This window comes from Tripterygium wilfordii, chromosome 16 (assembly GCF_013401445.1).
Source record: "Tripterygium wilfordii isolate XIE 37 chromosome 16, ASM1340144v1, whole genome shotgun sequence".
In the NCBI taxonomy this organism is placed as follows: Eukaryota; Viridiplantae; Streptophyta; class Magnoliopsida; order Celastrales; family Celastraceae; genus Tripterygium; species Tripterygium wilfordii.
The window spans coordinates 3,854,388-3,874,748 of record NC_052247.1 but is presented as its reverse complement, the minus strand read 5'-3'; the positions used below and the strand labels follow the sequence as shown (position 1 = coordinate 3,874,748).

Sequence of the window (20,361 nt, the reverse complement as noted above, 5' to 3'; positions counted from 1 at the left end):
TAAAACCATGAGCGGAGGGTGAAATACCCTAAAGATATCTCAGAGTGGAGAATACCCTTGGATGCAGAATATTACATCCACACTTGTTAACCATCTTTCAATGGTCCTAGAACACCATACATATGATGATGTGATGTACCGAAATCAATAAGCTATGTCGATTCATGAGATGGTATGTGGTAACAATGCATGGGTAGTTGAGAATGTATATAAGTAATTTGCAATTCATATTTCAAAAATACACCAATCACCTGTGAATTGACATCATTTCATTGGTTCTGAATTCTGATACTCCATATCAACGTGTATGACGTAGTGTACCGAGACCACCGAATAATTACTTAACCCAACCCCAAGTTCGGTAGCAAATAAGAGAGATCGATAGTGCTACTGCATGCATGGTGAGGGGCATTTTGGACAACTCATAAGAATCTTTAATTGTACATTGTTTTGAAATACCACAATTTAAATTTCAACAACAACTAAACAACTAGGTCTAGAGGGAGACCAACATGTGTTTCGACTCAAAAAATAGGCCGATGGCTGCTCGAATCTCCACGTGCAGTTAAGAAAAACAGTTAATTAGTTAGGTCTGAAAGGTGATCAAAAACCTAAAACACCTCCTCCCATACGTATACAAACCCCACAAAGTCTATAACAATAATACCAACTCCAAATTAATTACTTAATTAACGCAATCTTAATTTACTAAATTGATTAAATAATGTCAACTGTTAATTAACACAAACTTCATATATATACTCATTGAATTTCTCTCCCCTTTTGATAACATTTCATCGTTGAATATTGTTACATATATATATACACATATATGTAAATGATGGGGCAATATATGTAGGTGGTTTACAAGTAGACGTTGTAGGTTAGAAACTAAGGAAGACGTTGAAAGGAGAACGAAATTCACCCTATTAAGCAATCCCTCTCCCTCTCTCTCTCTCTCTCTCTCTATATATATATATATATATATATATATATATATATATATTACTTATAAGAGGGTGCGTTTGTTTGTTAGCCTAGACGTAGCATCAATCGCTGGTGCACTCCGAGGTCTGTCCAAACCCTCCGCACTCTCTAACGGAATTCAAACACTTTCCCAATTATCTCTAATCTCTCTCTTTTTCTTCCACAAATAATTATATAATCATCTCATCTTCCTATACCACCACCACTACTTCTCTCTCTCTCTCTCTCTCTCTGATTTTGGTTTCTTTAGGTAGTAGCTAGATAGTTGTAGAAGTACAAAGAGGAGAGAGGATTGGATTAGGGTTTGATAGATAGTTGTCGCTAGCTAAGCTAGAAGAAGATCAGATCATGTGTACCAGAGGCCACTGGAGGCCAGCTGAAGATGAAAAGCTTAAGGAGTTGGTGGAAAAATACGGTCCTCATAATTGGAACGCCATAGCCGAAAAGCTTCAAGGAAGATCAGGTAATTATATTTATCATCGATCAATACCTCATCAATCAACTAGAGCAACCCACCACTTGATTTTCTGCTTAAATCATTTGTTACTATTGAATATGAACCCTCTAGGGCTTCTAGTAGCAGTAACATATATATATATATATACACATGTAGTGCCTAAAATCTCTATTTGAAACAACTGACTTGATATTTACCTTTTCTTACAAGATTTTCTCAAAATATCTAGTTATTGAAAAAATTATGGGTTCTAGGGTTTGATGCTAACAACCCAGCTAACATATATATGCACCTAAAAATGCAAGGAAGTTAATTTAGGGAGAAGTTAATGTATGTGACAGTGACTAATTGATACATGGTTTTGCTTAATTATTAAACAAATTGATGATATATATATATATATATGTATATGTATATGTATATATGTGCAGGGAAGAGTTGTAGGTTGAGATGGTTCAATCAGTTGGATCCAAGAATCAATCGAACACCTTTCACAGAAGAGGAAGAAGAGAGGCTTCTTGCTTCACATAGAATTCATGGCAACAGATGGGCTGTTATTGCCAGGCTTTTCCCCGGTCGAACCGACAACGCTGTCAAGAATCATTGGCATGTTATTATGGCAAGAAGGTGTAGAGAAAGATCAAGGCTTTATGCCAAAAGAGCAGCTCAATCACTTCTACTAAACCATAATCATCATCACCATAAACCTTCTTCTTCTTCTTCTTCTTCTTCTAATATCTCTAAACCAGCTGACTTGCAAATCATGGGGTGTGACAATGGGATGAGGAGGAGTCTTGGTTCAATATTTGTTGACAAGTATTGTGAAAAATATCATGAGCATCCTTTCAGTACTACTCACAGCTTCCATGTCCAAAATCTGATGTCTTCACAACATGAAGGTAAAGGCAATGGAGTTCTATGTCTTGTATCACTTGTGTCTTCCATTAATGTTTTTTTTATAAAAATATTTGAGTATTGTCTAAAGATATTGTCCACTCTGAAGTACATCTACGGGTATTCTTACCCTCCCCTCATAGTAGAAAATGATCCCGCTTCCCCCACTCGAATTAATCCATAACCTCTTTAGTTTGAGAGAGTGTGTATCAATATCTTTGGCTGCAAAAACACATCCACAATTATCAAATTTTAAGAAGAAGAAAGTTAAGTAAATTATTTAAGTATTTTAATATTGAACTATTTTCTCTGTTTACCCTATTTACTGTCAATTTTTTTAAACTCAATTTAATGAAGTTTTACAATGTCAAATTTTCCTGATTAGTGTGCATTATTGTATTTCAAACCATGTGTATATATTATATAAATTGGTTCATATATGCATAGGGATATTTATTATTTGTTTTTCTTTTTTGAAGATTAATTATGTATTCTTACATGTGTTGCAGATTATAATAAGAATCAGCCGATGGAGTTTTATGATTTTCTCCAAATAAACACAGAATCCAACAAAAGTGAAGTGATAGACAATGCAAGAAGAGATGATGAGGAAGTCAATCAGCAGGAGCAACACAAGAAGGCAGCACCTGGTGTTCCATTATTCTTTGATTTCCTATCAATTGGAAGCTCTTCTTCATAGTTGTGGTGATCATCCATCTCTTATCAACTAAATCACTTACATGTATACATATTGTGGATGCTTTTTTTGCATCCAAGGAATTGTCCACTCTGGGTACTTTTAAGGGCGTTCTTACCCTTCACTCACGGATTTATTTCAGAAAAATATCCCACCTCCCCACTAGAACCCATGACCTCGTGGAGATGGGAAAGTGAATACCGTGAGGGGATAGTAGGAACGCCTGTAGAGGTACCCCAGAGCGGATAATCCTGTGGATGCAAAAAAAAAAACGCATCTACACATATATATAAATGTATCAAGCATGCTTGATGAGTTGTTTCAACTACTTACCTAGCTAACTAGAACTAGAAGTTACAACTTTAATTGCATTTGGCAGATGTATGAATATGTAATATTTAAGAGACATATGTACGTAGCAGTTAATTAGCTAGGCATATGTATGTATGTGTAGGGAAAATGAAGTTGCATGTATTAAAAGCAAAATCTTTAATCCAGAATGCTAGTGTAAAACAATGTATCAAGAGAAAAAGAAGAAGAAGGAATGTTCAAATTAATTGCAGAATCTCTGTTGATTCCAAACTCAAATATAATGGTATATTTACATGATATATATATATATATATATATATATATATATATATATATATATATATATATATATATATATATATATATATATATATATAGGGGCAGATCTAGTAAATGGATTTAGGGGTTGGTCAACAGTGGATGTAGAAATTTATAAGAGGGGAGGCGAAGGTTGATGGGAGTTGAGGGGTAGCGTATCCGAAATTTTTTTAGGACGTTTAATGAAAAGTGATCGAATAAGTAATTTTAGTCCTTAAATTAAGTAAATATCTATATAGTTATTAAATTAGACATATATATATATATATATATATATATATAAATGTGACCTGGAATAAACAATCATTTAAGTTATGAAAAACGATTTTTCATGGAGTGGAAATCATCTATCATCATGTATGAGTGTGTAGCAATAAATATTTGTTCTCTTGTATGTGTATGATTGTATATCAATCAATAATTATAGATTTTAAATTAACCATACATATTGTAAAATTATTAGAAAAAATATAAATAAGTGGATTTAATTTGAAATTTAGTTATTTAGTAGCATATATGATAATTTGTTTTCAAGCCTGCCTAGCCTAAACATAGATCCGCCCCTAATTCTATACCATGTGTCCATGTTAAACTCTTCGCATCCCTGGATTCGTTAATTAATTCTAGTTAATTAGGTATATAAATTTGCATGTTGTTGTAGAGGTAAGATATATGAACGTCCTGTTTAATTTATTCCCAATCATGGATATTGTGTTCTTTATTTATCTTTCTATATACCAAGAATATATATATACACACACACCCCAAGAACTTTGCATGTACTCTGAGTATCAAAATATATATGTATATATATATATATGTATATATGTATATATATATACACACCCCAAGAACTTTGCATGTACTCTGAGTATCAAAATATATATGTATATATATATATATATATATATATATATATATATATATATATACACACACCCCAAGAACTTTGCATGTACTCTGAGTATCAAAAAATATTAACTTTGACATTTTCCAGAACTCTCAGACAGAAACATAAAGAAAAACATACGTACACACACGTAGGCATGAGGTGAGCTATATAATAAGAGGGGGCAACAACATGGATATATACAGTCGGATTAACGTATAATGCATGGATATACACATATACATACATACATACGTACGTTCATAGTGAATGTTGTTTTCCATTATTCGGACCTTTCAATTCATAGATGTGGATTTCGGACTTAATGAATAGGGATACTCTTGAAACTCACATAGAAAAAAAAAATGAAGTGAGTTAGACAAAAAGAGAAGAAACTTGGATAAAAAGAAACGAAGTGACTTCGACGACCCTAGACCAATCAATCGAATATTGATTAATATATAATTGATCGAAAACTACTTGCCTATCTCAATTGAGGGAAGCACCTAAATTCTTGGCGTCGTTATTCTTTTGTTGCTCATGAGAAGAGCATCCACAGTGGTGCTTGTAATATCAAGCACTCCAAAACCATTCTCTCTTCTTTTTTATCCTACGTGGCACAATTTAATTGGATGAGTGAATCACACAATATACACTATTCATCAACACTCCATACATTCCAACACTCAATACTCACTTTCTCTATTTTCTCTCTCTTCCTTTTTATCATCTCTCTCTTCCTTTTCATCTTCTCTCTCTTCATTTTCATTATCTGTTTCTTCCTTTTCATCACCTCTTTCTTCCTTTTCATCATCTCTCCACTATTCATCAACTATATACATACTCCAACTCTCAAGTATCCTTTTTTCACAACTAAATTTTCAAGTGTCATTTTTCACCCATTGTGTGCAGGTAACGCTATACTTATCAAAAAAGTAACATTTCAAGTACTTGAAATACACTCCATTATACCCATTGTGGACATCTAACACTTAACTTATCAAGAAAGTATCATCTCAAGTACTTCAAAATCATCCCATTGTGGATGCTCTAAGCTTTCTAAACAAATGACAACTACTAGTATTGCTCTTAGTGTCTTTCAAATTGACGAAAAAAGCAAGCGCCTAACCATTGGATTCGTTTAGGAGTGTTGCATTTTGACCTACTATGATGAGGTTGGGTTAATTTGGAAGTGTTGTATTTTGACATATTGTTGTGAGATGAGTTCCAAAACTACCGATGAAATGAGATGAGTTGCGCTAACAAAAAATGTTTGACGTGTCATGTCGCTTAAAAAGCCTTGCTACTCATACAGATTGTCTAATGGAATGCTCTCAAATGTTCATACCAAACATAGCAGACGTTCTGGAAAACAGTCAAAATAAGTAAATGGAAAACTGTCCAACCCCATAATCACCCACCTCACTTCCTATTCCCAGCAAACAAGAAATTCAAATTAAACAAATAATAACAAAATTACAAATTCAACTCTAAACCCATTTCTGTACACAAGATATGAAAAAGAGTGCTTGCATTACATAAAAGAGTACAGCTCAGATTAAGGCTTGCTTTGAAGTTAATACAGTGGAACAATTTGTTGCAAGCCAATCAAAAAAATTGGATATGCAGCTTTTCTCTAGCACATAACCTAAAACAATTATCACACCTCATATACAACAAGATTTTTAAGATACCCCCTCCAGCAGATCACAAAACAGGCGATTGAAAAAACCTTTGAAAGCACAATGTGTCAGGGAAAGATTACATTCCCAATTACGCAAAGCGAATACAAGGCGGTAAGGGGAGGAAAATACAGACACGACCTGCAAAACCAAATTCTGAACGCACTGCACCGTGCAGGTTGGTAGAAGGGACACAATAACTTTTATAATTATTGCTTCAAAGAGAGAGCCAAATTCAATTGGAAATCAGATGTGGTTCCTTCCCTCCCAAACACCACTGACGGCCAAACACAAGGGCACTGCAGCTTGCTGCCTCCAGTAAGAGAAGCTTCAGCTAATTTAAGATGATATCGGCTCGTAAGGGTATGATAACCAGGGGTGCTTCAGAGCCTCAGATGCAGATGGGCGCTTCTTTGGGTTGATTTCAAGTATGTGACTAACAAAGTCAATAAACTCCTGGTCCCCCATCGGCAGTCGATGCCTCAATGAAGTCTTTTTGGGTATTAAGTATTCCAGTCTATTGGTCTCCTGAGAAGGCAGAAAATAATATTCGGTGCCCAGAAAAATTTATGGTAACTAACATTTATTTTGAGTACCAAAAGAATATCATGCAAATGAATAATGTTATATATTGCCAACACAACATCAATGAAATTGAAAAGATATACTCCCTAACAAAAAAAATTCACAATAAAGAGGCAGGAAAGGGGAAGAAAAGAAAATGAAAGCCTTGGAGAAAATAAAATCTTAGGCAGCCGTCATGCTGCTAATGCTCCTTGCAACATCCCATCTGACAACGAATATCCATCATTAGTTGACTTCTTAATTTCTTATACAAAATTAATATTTGACTTAGATGGGCATCATGTGCGTGTCAGTTCAAAGTTGGAAAAATGAGCCAAAAAAAAAAAGAAAAAAAAGTCAGTTAATTATTGCTTAACAACGATACATGAAAGAGAACCACTAACTGCTACACCAAATGGAAACTTAAGATGGTGGACCTTTTTTGGTACATCAGTACACAGATCAAAATACTAGGACTTTTAGCTGCTTTAACTAAATTGTGGCTGTGGGATGGTAATAAACAAAATAATTATTACGTAAATCAAAACAAGAACATATGCATGCTTGCCAATGAAACATATGTTTTGAAAAAAGTATGCTTTCACCCTATCTTTCATATTGTGGCCTTTCATGAATACCAACACATGCTTATAGGCAACAATTCTGATAGTACCCTTCGATTTGCAGTCTTTCTGTCAGACTAAAATTATAAATCTCCATTTTGTTATATATCATAAGTGCAAGCTTTTGACAAGTGCAAAAATGCAGACAGTTTATTTGCAAATGGAAAAAGAAATATCTTTCAGAAATAAAAGACTAACCTGGTTCCGTTCATAAAGCATGTGATTTTTTGTAAAATATTTGTATGTATCTCGCCCTTTGGCCAGCATGCTTTGATCAATGGGGCCAATGATTCCAATCACTCGAGCAAGCAGCGTTGCAGGTGAATCATTTTGGAAGAGGACCTAAACAAAGGCACGTTTCATTAGAAACCATATGCACCAGCGCCCTTGATGTTGAGAAAAAAAACTAGAATTATGATATACAATTATGCCATTCATCGAACAACTACTATAGATAAGTTAACTACACCCTCGTTTCATGTACGTTGAGTCTGCCTTCCAAGAAAAGGTATGAAAAGAACATAGTAACAAACAGCATCCTCTACAACGAGAGGATGGAGAAAGCACAAATACAAATACATTCCATCAGCCAAACGCTCAACGAATGTTGTTATTTGATTTGTGCAACAAATACATGCTCAAATGTGACACTCGAAACTATGCATAGAGGTTGTAATGCTAAAGTGACGATGATATATCATAATTATGACTTAACAATTCACTTTGGATCGAATACAACTTAGGTAAGTACCCCGAAACTAAGATCTTTAAAGTCCTAATGTCGTTTAATCGATTTGAATCCATGAAATATGTAAAATTACTTGCATCTTTAGGAAATAATAATAGGATTTACATGTATTGTGTAGATAGATGTTCAACGCTAGTACCATAGAGACTTTTAACCATTTATCATGGAGATTTAATTGGGAGCATAGGCTCTCTACTAGAATAGTGTCAGTTTATGTCCAGATACTATAGTTATGTAAAAACATAAATCACTGTCATTTTTTCATCACTACTCTCTTCATAAACATATATAAATAGATCACTGTCACTTTTGCATCACTAAACTCTTAATGAAATATCATACTAACTACAACAGCGATGTAGAAGAATTATAAACCTTCGAAACAGCAAGATAACTTTTTGTAGGGATTTCAACTAAAATACTAATATATTTAAAAGGGAAAAAAGGTCCAAGGTAGATCTTAAAAGGCTTTTTCATAAAAAAAAAAAAGAGTCCACAACTGTTAGATAAATACACAATGGTGAACCAGATGCACCAAGTCTTGATGAAATAATCTAAAATGCATGGATCAAGGATAAAGTATCAATTACCGGTACATTACAAAAAATTAAATTAATCTGGCTAAACTCACATTTCCTGTACAAAGTTCTGATAATATGCAGCCAAGTGACCAAATGTCTATCTTCTTGTCATATGGTAGTCCCAAGATAACCTCTGGAGCACGGTAGGACCTGGATTGGACATATGGACATAGATGATCTGTCTCAAAACAGCTACTCCCAAGATCAATGACCTTTACCTCACATCTACTGTAACTTTTCACTAAAATATTCTCAGGCTTCAAATCACAATGTATAAGGCCAAGCCCATGCAAAAACTGTAAAGCCTCCAAACACTGAATGGTGATCGACTGCAAAGAGCAATTCATGGGAATATATTACATACCAGCATGAATAATTGATAAAAGCTCTCAAAAAGAACATTCAACCCCCAAACCTGCAATCTTGGCATTGTGAAGTAAACCTCCCCTCCGGATTCTCGATTAAACTTATGAAATTCATATAGGTTTGCCTTGAGAAGCTCACATACTATTAACAAATGTTCCTGCAAAGTAAAGTCCGAGACGAATCAATTTAGCATGCAACAGACAACAAGGATTGATTGTTCAAGGCCTAGGTAGATCTAATAAAAGCAATCCAATGGACCAACCATCACAGGCCCCAGGGCCCGCAGCTTTAAAACAAGGAACACATGAGCTTATAAAACCGTCCATCAAATCTTTATTTTAGCAATGAGTGACTTTTTCTCAACAATCTCCCCCACTTTTGGGCAGGGGTCAAGCCCACCAAGTGGAACCAAAAGTCACACAGGTATAACTCACATTCAAGCTAAACAACCTCACTTGTCTCTCTTTTTTTTCTTTTGTATTTACTTGATTGATTGAAGCGTGTGAGCATCACTAGCATTTGCTCTGGCAGAATAGATTTAGCATTTTGTTTGTTAATCACCATATCATAATTTCTAGACTACATAGGTCAACAAACTGATTTCTATAAGAAAACATACTCTACTAATCAGAAAAGTTCAAACTTCAAACTGGTTAGAAATTACTTACTTTATACAATTCACCTCCTCTTGTATTAAGCCTAAGGTTCCAACAAAAAGCATTTGCAAGAAAAGAAGAACAAATTGCATTGCACTAGGAAATATCATTAAAAACAAGTGTTCACCGACAAAGCATCCAGGGAATAGCATGTTCACAATAAATGGAATCATAAGGGGGAGTAACAAATTGCATGAAGTTGGAGCACCACTTAGTTCATAGATTTTATAAGCAGATAAGAAAACACAAGCTAAATTTTACAGACAATGAAATACACAGAGGGAATGCAGAGAGCCAGCATTCAAGACAACACGGTGGGACCATGGGAGGCAAGGAACTATGATAAAAACTCTAAATTAGAGCATTATGAGATAAAATAACACAAAATGAGGACTGGACATTGTGATGAGCATGAACGTAAAACATAATCAAGAAGTATATCTCCTGAAGAAATCTTTTTACATAGTCAAACATATGTCACTTACTCGGTAATAAAAGTAGTCATATAACCGCAGAATGTGGTACTTGTCATAAGGATCATGCTTGTTGACATACTTGAGAAGCTTTATTTCATCAAGGCTTTGATCAAAGAAGTCCTTGTTATTCTTTATTATTTTCACACAAACATCCATTCCAGTATGCAGGTCATGTGCTTGTATTGCTTTGCTGAATGCAGCTGATCCAAGGTATTCAGTGACATGATAGCGCCCGGCTATTACAGAGTTTAGAACAACATGGAAGGTCTTGTCCTCCTCAAAGCCAGTTCTGTATGCAAAAGTCATATTTAAGTTAAAGGATTTTCAGGAAATAAAGCTTGGAAACTGAGAAATGAAACAACAAAAGAGAAGCAATCTCTCTAGAATCCCACTTGCTTTGGCTTGCAACAAGCAGAAAAAACTACAGAGCAAATTCAAAAAATTTTAAAAGGAAATCATATGCGCACTATGTCAAGCTCAAGTGGAAGATGGCCAGCAAAAGAATACAAGCATGTATCTTACCCAATCCTTAGTTTTACTGAGAGAATTAGCAGATTGGTTTATGCCGCCAAATATTCAGGGAATATTGAAACAAAAATTCTTAGAATGCAATGCATAAATTCTTTGCCTCCACAATAGAATATTGTCCTGAATACATAGCTCAGGAAAGAGAACAACCACCCTCACACAGAAGATAACTCTTTTCTTACAAGATTGTTGGTTTTAAATTCTCACTCTCGAATTCAACCAAATGAAATGCATTTTACGTCATAGGCCAAGAAAAGTCTAGCACCAATAACAAAGGGTGGGTGGGTTTGAATGGAAAATTTTTATTGACACACCAAGGAGGTGCAAGCAAGAAACTATGAGCAGGCTAAACAAAGGGCCTCAAATAAGTTGAATTACAAAGTTTTATGATTAAGGAGGTAATAACATGGTCTACCTGATGAAGGAGGGGAGGAGTGCTTTAGCAATATTGCCAGCTCAACTCCAGGGAAAAAAATGATAAGAGAAGTTAATAGTATACTATGGACTCACACATCATTATAAGTGTCGATATAGATGTAAATGGAAGCTTCTTAAGCCCAAGCAAGCAAGCTTGATATATACACAAGCAGGATAAATTGGTTTACAACTCAACAAATTCATAAGGAAAGAAAATGCATGCCTGTTTTTTCTATGAACAATTTTGAGGTTGAACGTTTCAAATTCCTCCTCCTGAGCCTTGATTTGCTTTACTTGCTCTTGGACAGCAGCTGCCTCCTCATCCCCAAATATTGCCTCAGGATCTTCTTCCCTAGCAAGATCAGTTTTCTCATCCTCCTCTTTCTTCGCATGCTCACGTTCAGTGTAACGATAATTTGAAAGGGAGGACGGACTGGAGTTTGCTGATCTAACAGCATTCAGATTATTGTCATCCCTAGAACTTTTGACAGTTGAAGAATCACTGCTCTTCTGCTGCCATGAAGCAGGCATGCTATCCTTCCCCATCAAAGCATTCAAGCCGCTGTCAATTTCATCATTTATAACAGCATTAGAGTTCTTTGACCATAAAGATTTACTAGAGACTGCTTGTAGTGCTCCCCCATCCTTGAGAGGAGGTGGAAATGAAAATACCCCATCCGACCGATTTTTCACCTGGGTAGACACACTTTTTTCATTTTCTACCACGAATTTATGGGAATCATGTTTACTAATTCTCTGTTCATCCTTGTTAGATTTATCAACATACTTCTTGTTTGAGTCATAAGGAGAGTGCCTAGAGGCGCCAGTTCCGACATCTTGATCACAAAAGTACTCTACGTCTCCTTCACTACTGCCTCCTACCAAACTTTCACGCACTTCACTACCAATTTCAGCAGCATCACTGTTAATCCCCACCCCGATAGATCTAACTGAACCATGCTGATCCTCCTCGATGCGTATATCATCCAGCTGTGCCCTCCCAGACTCATTCAAAACTTTACCATCCCCTAACATGATGATTTCGTTTGTCTGGGTGACAAATCCCTGCCAAACAGGTTCTGAACGCATCAAATTTAGCTCTTCTTCATCCATCAATTGTCCATCATATTGAGCCATTAAATCATTCTCATTGCTCCTGCCATACATTTCAGTCACTGACAACCCTATAGGATCATCTGATGCTGAAAAAGGTTCCACATTTTTCGTTTGAAAATACTGTTCACCAGAAAAATAAGAATCTTCCTCCGCAAACGATTGATCATCCTCATCATCTTTGGCAGGACCTCTTTCCTGCGGGTCAGGAACACTCCCATGACCTGTTCCTTTTTCATTGTCACTTGGATAATCAATTTCATGAGCCAGAAACCAGGCCTCATCCTCAATAGGTTGTCTCATGTATCCAACATCATCGTCGTCGTCATACTCGTCAGAATCCCAATACTCATTAGGGTAGTCAACCGATTCACTCAATCCATCACCAACAGTTGCAAAGCCAGAAACCAGGTCAGATGTATCTTCTGTGATTCCCTGACTAACAGATAACCAGCTGCCTCCAACAGCTCTTTTCATTCCTGCACCAAGAACTCAAAAAAAAGCATATCATCCAGTGACAAACAAGCAAGCTATTTATTTGTTATAAGATATAAAAAAAAATCGAAGACCCCAATAAGATAACCAGGAGATTCCTTCCAAAGACTTCAAAAGCAAGGAATTGGATGAATTCAATATGTTAGAATAAAATAATCAACATCCTTTGTCAGACAATGGTAGCTTTTAGAGTAAAGATTAGTTTAAATATTAAAGAATCACCACTCATGACAGTCTCTTATTCTCCGCACCAAAGAATGCTAAGAAGATGCACATCCACCACATTGAGAAATTCCATAGGATGACATCTCTAAGGGACATTATTTAAGGCAGCCAAGGCATTCTTTTTCTCATAAAGGATTTCAAAGACGGGACTTAAAACAATATGTATAAAAAAAAGAATTTCACAATGTAGAAGACAAGTTCCTCAGTATAAAAGTTGGAGAAACCAAGAAACAGTACTGGAGTGAAGAAAAGTGTAATAAGGACCTTATTGATAACTGTATATTTTACTGGTAATGTGTGCTTATACGGATCAACCAGGTTGACAATGGCCTAACACTTAACGCAAAAGGTTACTCATTTTTCAACAAGGATCCCTTATAATTTTTAATATCTGAAAGGTGAGCCATTGCAACAATAACTGCACCAAAAAAGTAATTTTCATCCAATTCCAGAAATTGATGCAAGTATCAAATAGTGGATGTAAAGAGACCCTCAAATGATCAACAACCGAACACAATCCGTGTTTAATGCCTAATCTTATGTTACAGTATCAGAAAAACATATTTATTATATGAACTCACCCGAGGAGCTGATTTCTTGTCCAATAGGAACATCCAGATATGATCCAATAAGAAAGGTACTATCGGCACTAGTTAGCTTTTCGCCATGTACATCACGCTCAAACTTTTCCTCCCAATTAACATTCAATGGCTTATCCTCTGACTTGAGCCTAACTGGTGGGAGCCTGGGAAAATCTTCCTTTGCATTATCAGAACCAAGAGGAAAACCTGAACTACTTACATGATTTTGGTCAGAACTGCCTAGAGACTTCCCAAAATATAAAGCTCTACCTACCTCATCCACCTGCTCTTTAATTGCAGCCCTAGCATCAATGTTAACTGCCTTCTTTTTTCCTTCTTTTTTCTCAGAACTCGTGGTACTATAACTTGTTGATACTTCCCCCTTGGAAAATGGGAAGACGGTCTTGACAGAACAATCCTTCCATAGATCTGAACTTGAATTCATGTTATCGTCACCTCTGGACCATGGGTTGTCCACAACATTCTCTTTAGAATATGCACTGCTGATCATAAGTGGCCGATCAACTTCAATTGGATCACTTCTTTTTTCGAACTTAGATTCCACATTGGCCTTACTAGTACTTCTGATATATGAAGTTCTCTTTTCACCAGAAAAGACAATCTCTTCTCCACTCATCAAATCAACTTTAGCCGAATCAGTGCCTTCAGTTGTACGCATTCTTGGCTGCTCAGAAATCTTAAGCTCCAAAAGGTTCTTCGAATTATTCACACCATCATTTTGATAAGGAACAGAGGGACCATTGCTAGGATTGAAGTTCCATGAATACAAATCAAGTACAGCATCTTCTGAATTCTTAGAGAAAGTGAAGCTCTTGACACTTTTTCCAATTGCCTCATCAGGCTTACTCCGATCCCCAATAGAAGCAACATTTCTCCAATTGCTTTCTGACCCATTTCTACCAGTCCCACACTCTATCTCTTTCACAATCAGCTCCTTAGAAACTTCATCACTGTTTTGAGAAGCTGACCCTTGATTTTCACTGTTTAATTTGCCCCCATTTTCTCCTTCCAACACCTTACCAGAGTCCTTGTCTTCAATGTTTAGATTTTTCATGGATCCATTTAAATCTGGTCGATTACTAAGCTCACTCCACAAAGCTGCCTCTGCTCTTGTGAAGCGATTTCTCCGCAGGAAGTCCAAAATCACATCAAATGAGTTTGTGTCTGCCATCATCAACAGAAAAAGCGTACAGAGAGATACTAGAACGAAAAAACCACCAATCCTGAAAAAGTCCAAGCAAAAAGAAAAGATTATCCTAAGGGATTTTGAGTCGACTTTCTAATAAAGGCAACTAAGCCAGAAGTCATGTAATAGGCTAAGCAACTTGTGATGTGAGTAATCTATTCTTATAAATGATGGAAGCTATAAATATAACAATTTTAATTTATTTCCCTAGCTTACACAGTCAGCTACTGGAAAGTGGAAAGAGCACATCAGAACATCTCCACAACACATTAGATGAGAAATTAAATTTCTATATCAATTAAAGAACAGAAGATCATACAAACTAGAAGTTGTTTTCAAAAGATATCAATAACTCTCAATCAAAGTTCAAATACCCAAGAAATAAAAAGAAAAAAGGAAACCACAAACTCAATCCAATAAGCACATTTACTTCCTAAACACTAGAAACCCGTCAGAAAAATACCAAATTCGCTGTACTGCCGAATTCAATCAATCAAAACACCATTAAGGCAAAAAGGCCTCGAATTTTAACAGCTCATACTCCCACACATTTTCTCCCCAACCCAAAACAAAACCCTAGACTAATCCTTAAAGGCAAAATCAAAATGGGCATATGCCAAGATCCACAACTCCAATCCAAAACCCTAGAATTTCCAGCAAAAACAATCCCCAACAAAAAGTTAAAAAATACAAACACAATCCGCAGATTCGTCAAGCAAAGCAATAAAAAAAAAAAAGAAGCTCGCACACACGATATCCTTACGCATATCCGAGTGTCCGTAAACATGGACGAATACTTACGGATCGAAGGCCGAAAATCCTGCAAGAGAAGAAGGGAAGGAGTTCTGGGTAGTGAGTCGCGGCCCATCTCAAACCACCATTAACGTTAACACACAGCTCTGCAATACAACAAGACAGGCAATCAGCATTTCTCTCCTTCCGTTTTTCAATTTCGGCCTGCACTCCCTACTTCGTATCAGGCCTGGCATTACACAGACAGCAGCTTAAACTTTTCTTTTTCCTTTTTCCTTGTAATAAAAATATTAAATAAATATATATTTAATTTCCTGCGTCCGTGATCCTTGGATACCTTCGAATTCTGCATCGTGATTCGTGTTTTTAATCGATCAGACGGTAGACAATGGAATATAGTGTTTCTTTTTGATTGTCATTTGTGGGAAAATATTTTAAATATGGGGAGTTCTAATTTGATTTCTAGTATATTCCATTTTTTAGATTTTATTAGTTTATGGTATTTGAAGGAGATGGAATGATATTTACTAGGAGGGACCATTTGAGAATTTATAGATTGGTCTCAATGGACTGGACTGGACTGGACTGGACTTGGACTAATTATTAATTCATGCCATTATTATTCTAAGTAAATAACAACTTACAATTTATATTCAGAATTAGGAGTAGCTCAGATGGCATGGCCCCATGGCTAATTCTTCCAAAAGCTTTAGAGCTTATAGTACACTTCTTCATACATTTGGTGACACCTACCGCAGCCCAAGGTGTTTTTACCTATGTATTAACACTGGACCTCTCCAATGGATTATCCTAAGAAAATAATACATTTTTTAAGCACCATTCACAATGAAAAAATTTCATCGCCAGGTAGGTTTTCTCTCTCAATCCTTTTCTCTGCCTCTACCACTTTCTTCTTCCCCCTCTTCTCACACTCAAGATCCAACTTGTTTATCCCAAGATCTTCTTCCTCAAATCTTCGTGTTCCTGACAATTTACAAAATATGAGAAACGCAGCTAGCTGAGACCCCAAATGAATCTCCTCTTGTTGATTCGAGATTGATCGTTCAACCTAGTTGCTCAATTTGGAGAGTTTTGAATAGTATTGTCTATGGGGATGAAAATATTGGATTGCTGTGCCTTTTCGACTGCCATGAATATTGCATTTTTTCGTTAAAATTAACGATTAGAGCTGAGGAGGAAAATTAACAACCAGAGTTGGAAAGAGAGTGAAAGGAGGAAACGGAAAGTGAGGAATAAAGCTATTTGAGGAGGAACAAAAGGATTTAAGCTTTTGTGCCCTATTCAAACAAAAAAAAGAGCTATGTACTTAGACGTTAGCTTTTTGACACTGGACATCCCCCGGATCTTGTTTTAAAACCCAATCTGGAGACTGATCTGAAAAGGTCCCTGGGTTTTGGAGTCTCCGATCCGATCAAAGGACAACGGTGGCGGATTAGTTTGGCCCTCGAAAAGAAAATAAATTTGTATATATAAATAGTACTATGGTGAACTAAAACATTAACTTAACAATCTGGTCGAGAATTTGTCCATTTGATTTGTGTATCCACAAGGCGGAGCGTGAAATTATGATGGGGTGGAAATGTGGGATAATATTAAAACAACGAGTTAATATCATATTTCATCGCTGAAAGATAATCTGTGTTTCAATTTGCACACCAACATTCAAAATATGTCATTTGATAGTCTAAAATTCAAAATTATTCCAAACATAAATTGTTATTGAGTTACGATGTGGCTTAACGGGGTTGCCACATGAAAAATAAATTATGTTTGAAAAAAATGACTTAGGGAAGAAATCAAGCCATACACCTGTCTTCCATCTCTCACATTCTCTCTCTTGCTCTAACCCTAACCCCGAAGTTCAGTCCACTTTACATAAAGAAAATTCTAGGCACAAAACAATGGTATCTTCCCTGGATCTCAACCATACTTCTTGATCAAAGCCCACTGCCACAAGCCAATGTGCCCACCTTGATCTGCACCATATTAACCAAGGCCATCATAAAAAATGTGCACCCGCAAGCCCAAACCTGCACCAGACACAAGCAGTCAAGACATGTATGTACCCAGAATGGTTAGATCTAATAACCCATAACTGACTTGCTTTTCTAATCAGTATTTGTAACAATCGATTTCGATTTCAATAACAAGAAGAACAAAGCTCGCAACAAATTTGGAACTTAAAGGAAAACCTTGTTGTGCCCATTCAATGCAAGAACACATTCAACAAGTCTTTTGTGTGTGCCAATTTAGGTTTCCTGAATCCAGACTAGGTGGTGGTGCAACTACAGGCACTGAAAAAGTACCAATAGAAAGAGAGAAACTATAAGTCTATAACACACTAATGATGAACCCGCAAGCACATTAAAATCCTCGTTCACACCACCATGATCAGATCAAAGATACGTTGGGCCTACATGGGAAGAAATTCGTATTGCATGGAGATGACAACGATCAGTGGAACCACCGGAGAAGTGGTGGCGGAGAATCTGTCTTAGAAGTATTAAGGATTTATTTCCTCTTTTCTCTTCTGTGAAGTGTAGCCATGTCAAACGCAGAGCTAACAATGCAGTTGATATGTTAGCTAAGCAAGCCTGGGCTCAGATTCTAGGAACTGGTCTGGAACTTGTCCAGAGTTTCTACACACTGTAATTGCTTTGGATTGTAATCCTGTTTCTTCTTAATGAAGTGGTTTTTCTTCTCAAAAAAAAAAAAAAAAAAAAACCAATCGATCCAAAGTGACCGATTCACTGCTTTGCAAGGCACAAAACGGACCAAACAAAGGGTTGATTCATGGTCGAACCGGGCGGTCCGGTGAATAATCTTGCCTATGACTATCAAATGTACTCAAGGAGTAATACATTCATCAGCAGCTGGATTCAAAACAAAATTCCCTCACTACCAAGTAAGCATTAATTAGAGTTTAATTCATTGGTCCTTGAAAGTAATAAAATTTTCAAACATCTTGAAAAGTTGAAATTAATAGGATTAGTTGAATTTTATATATTCGATTAAAAAAGATATATCTCAAAACAATTGGACTACTCCCAAATAATGTTTTTAAATATTTTTGTTATTATTGTAGCTCTTCCAAATTATTTCGAACGACCATCAAACAATTATAGGAGCATCAAATGCAGCCAATAAATAAATAATTTTTTTGAAAAATTCCAATTTTTTTTTATTTTAACCATTTCAAAAATTAAAAACATTAATTAAGAAGGTAAATGAAAACAAGGTTAAGGAAGAAATAAAAAAAACCAGATCCGGAGTGGAGTTTTTTTGCCAAAATAACACTGGTGGAACAAGTATATACCAATCTAACACTAGGGTAAGAGCATCTCCAATGATAACCAAAAATGTAGTAGTTGTTAATGCATTGATATCAGCAGTGGCGGACCGACGTGGAAGGGACTGGGGGCACATGCCCCCAGTGAAATTTTTTTTTAATACTAAATATCTAATAATTAGTTAATTACATGTCAAATAAAGTTTAAGGCCCCCAATCAAAAAAATTGATGCCCCCAATCCATTAATTTTTACCCAATCCACTAACTAGTTTAGACCTAACCCAACCTCATAAATTATAGAAATTGTTTCATGTGACACTACACATTCGACAAAAAAAGCTCAAGCACATGGCATTTTGAGATATTTGCAATCATTTGATTTTGTTTTCAATTTGCAATTAATGTTGACTATGTTGGGGATTACATATGAATTATCATTGGTTTTGCAAATAAAAATGGAGACATGTTACAATGTATATTCTTATCGCTTTGAACTATTATTAATGTGTTTTTATATTTGCAATCAATAATCATAAATCGATTACATATAGAACCCAAAAATAAAATAAAATTCCGGGGGCACAGCCCCCGGACCTCTGTAATACTTTTGTGTCCCCATTAATTCAAATTCGTAGATCCGCCACTAGATATCAGTGTTAAAAACTAATAACAAGTGGTACAACATTTTCAAACACTCCATAATACCAATTATCAACTATTTTCCCTCGTTCTTGTCACTCTTTCTCTCTCTTGAGTACACATAGTGAAAATTTATTGGCTTATATGTATGTGTGGATCCAAAAATTGACTCTTAATAGGCTCTTGATATGTCAAGAGCCCACTAAGTTTAGAGTTTATTTCAAGTGTATATTTATACCCATTGACCATCGTAGGCATTAAGAACTTTAAACTAGTGTTTCAAGTGTAAAAAAACAAATTATCAAGCATCCATTGTGGGTGCCTTAAAAGTGTTAGATTGGTATATACTTGTTCCACCGGGTGGCGGGGACCTGCTGTATTTTTATTACAGTAGGTCCCGCTGTAATATATTTTTAAGTTAGTAAAAATTTTTATTTTTATTTTTAAAAATAATAAATGTGTAGTATTCTTCTTAACGAATCTCGATTGGGATGAATTTGATTTTTGTTTCGATCAAAAAATATATTGTTGGGTTCGTTAGACCGAATACTACACATTTATAATTTTTAAAAATTATAAAAAAAATTCTTTATGCTCCAAAAGAGTTACAGTGAGGTCTGCTGTAATTTTTACTACAATAGACCCCCGGCACCCTGTTCCACCAGTGTTATTTTGGTAAAAAACTCATCCGAAGTGAAAGGCGGGGATCATCCCAAGGCGTTGACCGCTAAACAACGGAGATCTCATCTCTCGGTAAAATGTTACCCAATAACATGCCGCCACGTAGACGCCGATGACTCAAACGGCAAGCGACGGGTATAATAGGCACCGTATTGTCGGTT

At 35.9% G+C, this 20,361-nt stretch overlaps 2 protein-coding genes across 2 annotated transcripts; one reads left to right on the top strand and one right to left on the bottom strand.

Moving 5' to 3' along the window:
* Nucleotides 1-1,045: 1,045 nt before the first annotated feature.
* On the top strand, nucleotides 1,046-3,600 carry LOC119981282 (transcription factor MYB54). The gene is made up of 3 exons (XM_038824341.1): nucleotides 1,046-1,450; nucleotides 1,876-2,343; nucleotides 2,848-3,600. Exons 1-3 carry the CDS (start codon nucleotides 1,336-1,338, stop codon nucleotides 3,036-3,038), a joined length of 774 nt encoding a protein of 257 aa, XP_038680269.1. The 5' UTR covers nucleotides 1,046-1,335; the 3' UTR covers nucleotides 3,039-3,600.
* Nucleotides 3,601-6,022: 2,422 nt separating this feature from the next.
* LOC119981004 lies at nucleotides 6,023-15,843 on the bottom strand. Its single transcript, XM_038823937.1, has 8 exons — nucleotides 15,618-15,843; nucleotides 13,610-14,853; nucleotides 11,419-12,787; nucleotides 10,260-10,539; nucleotides 9,168-9,275; nucleotides 8,803-9,081; nucleotides 7,622-7,765; nucleotides 6,023-6,764 (listed from the first exon to the last, which is right to left on the bottom strand). The coding sequence occupies exons 2-8, from the start codon at nucleotides 14,802-14,804 to the stop codon at nucleotides 6,576-6,578; spliced, it is 3,564 nt and encodes a 1,187-aa protein (XP_038679865.1). The 5' UTR covers nucleotides 14,805-14,853; nucleotides 15,618-15,843; the 3' UTR covers nucleotides 6,023-6,575.
* Nucleotides 15,844-20,361: the final 4,518 nt, after the last annotated feature.

Bases quoted from the DNA above. Each gene is read 5' to 3' on its own strand.
- LOC119981282 (XM_038824341.1), top strand. From the start codon at position 1,336: ATGTGTACCAGAGGCCACTGGAGGCCAGCTGAAGATGAAAAGCTTAAG. The intron at 1,451-1,875 runs GTAATTATATTT...ATATATGTGCAG, and splicing joins AAAGCTTCAAGGAAGATCAG to GGAAGAGTTGTAGGTTGAGA. The intron at 2,344-2,847 runs GTAAAGGCAATG...CATGTGTTGCAG, and splicing joins GATGTCTTCACAACATGAAG to ATTATAATAAGAATCAGCCG.
- LOC119981004 (XM_038823937.1), bottom strand. From the start codon at position 14,804: ATGATGGCAGACACAAACTCATTTGATGTGATTTTGGACTTCCTGCGG. The intron at 9,276-10,259 runs GTAAGTGACATA...TTTACTTTGCAG, and splicing joins ATGACTACTTTTATTACCGA to GAACATTTGTTAATAGTATG. The intron at 6,765-7,621 runs GTTAGTCTTTTA...CTGCCTTCTCAG, and splicing joins TGCTTTATGAACGGAACCAG to GAGACCAATAGACTGGAATA.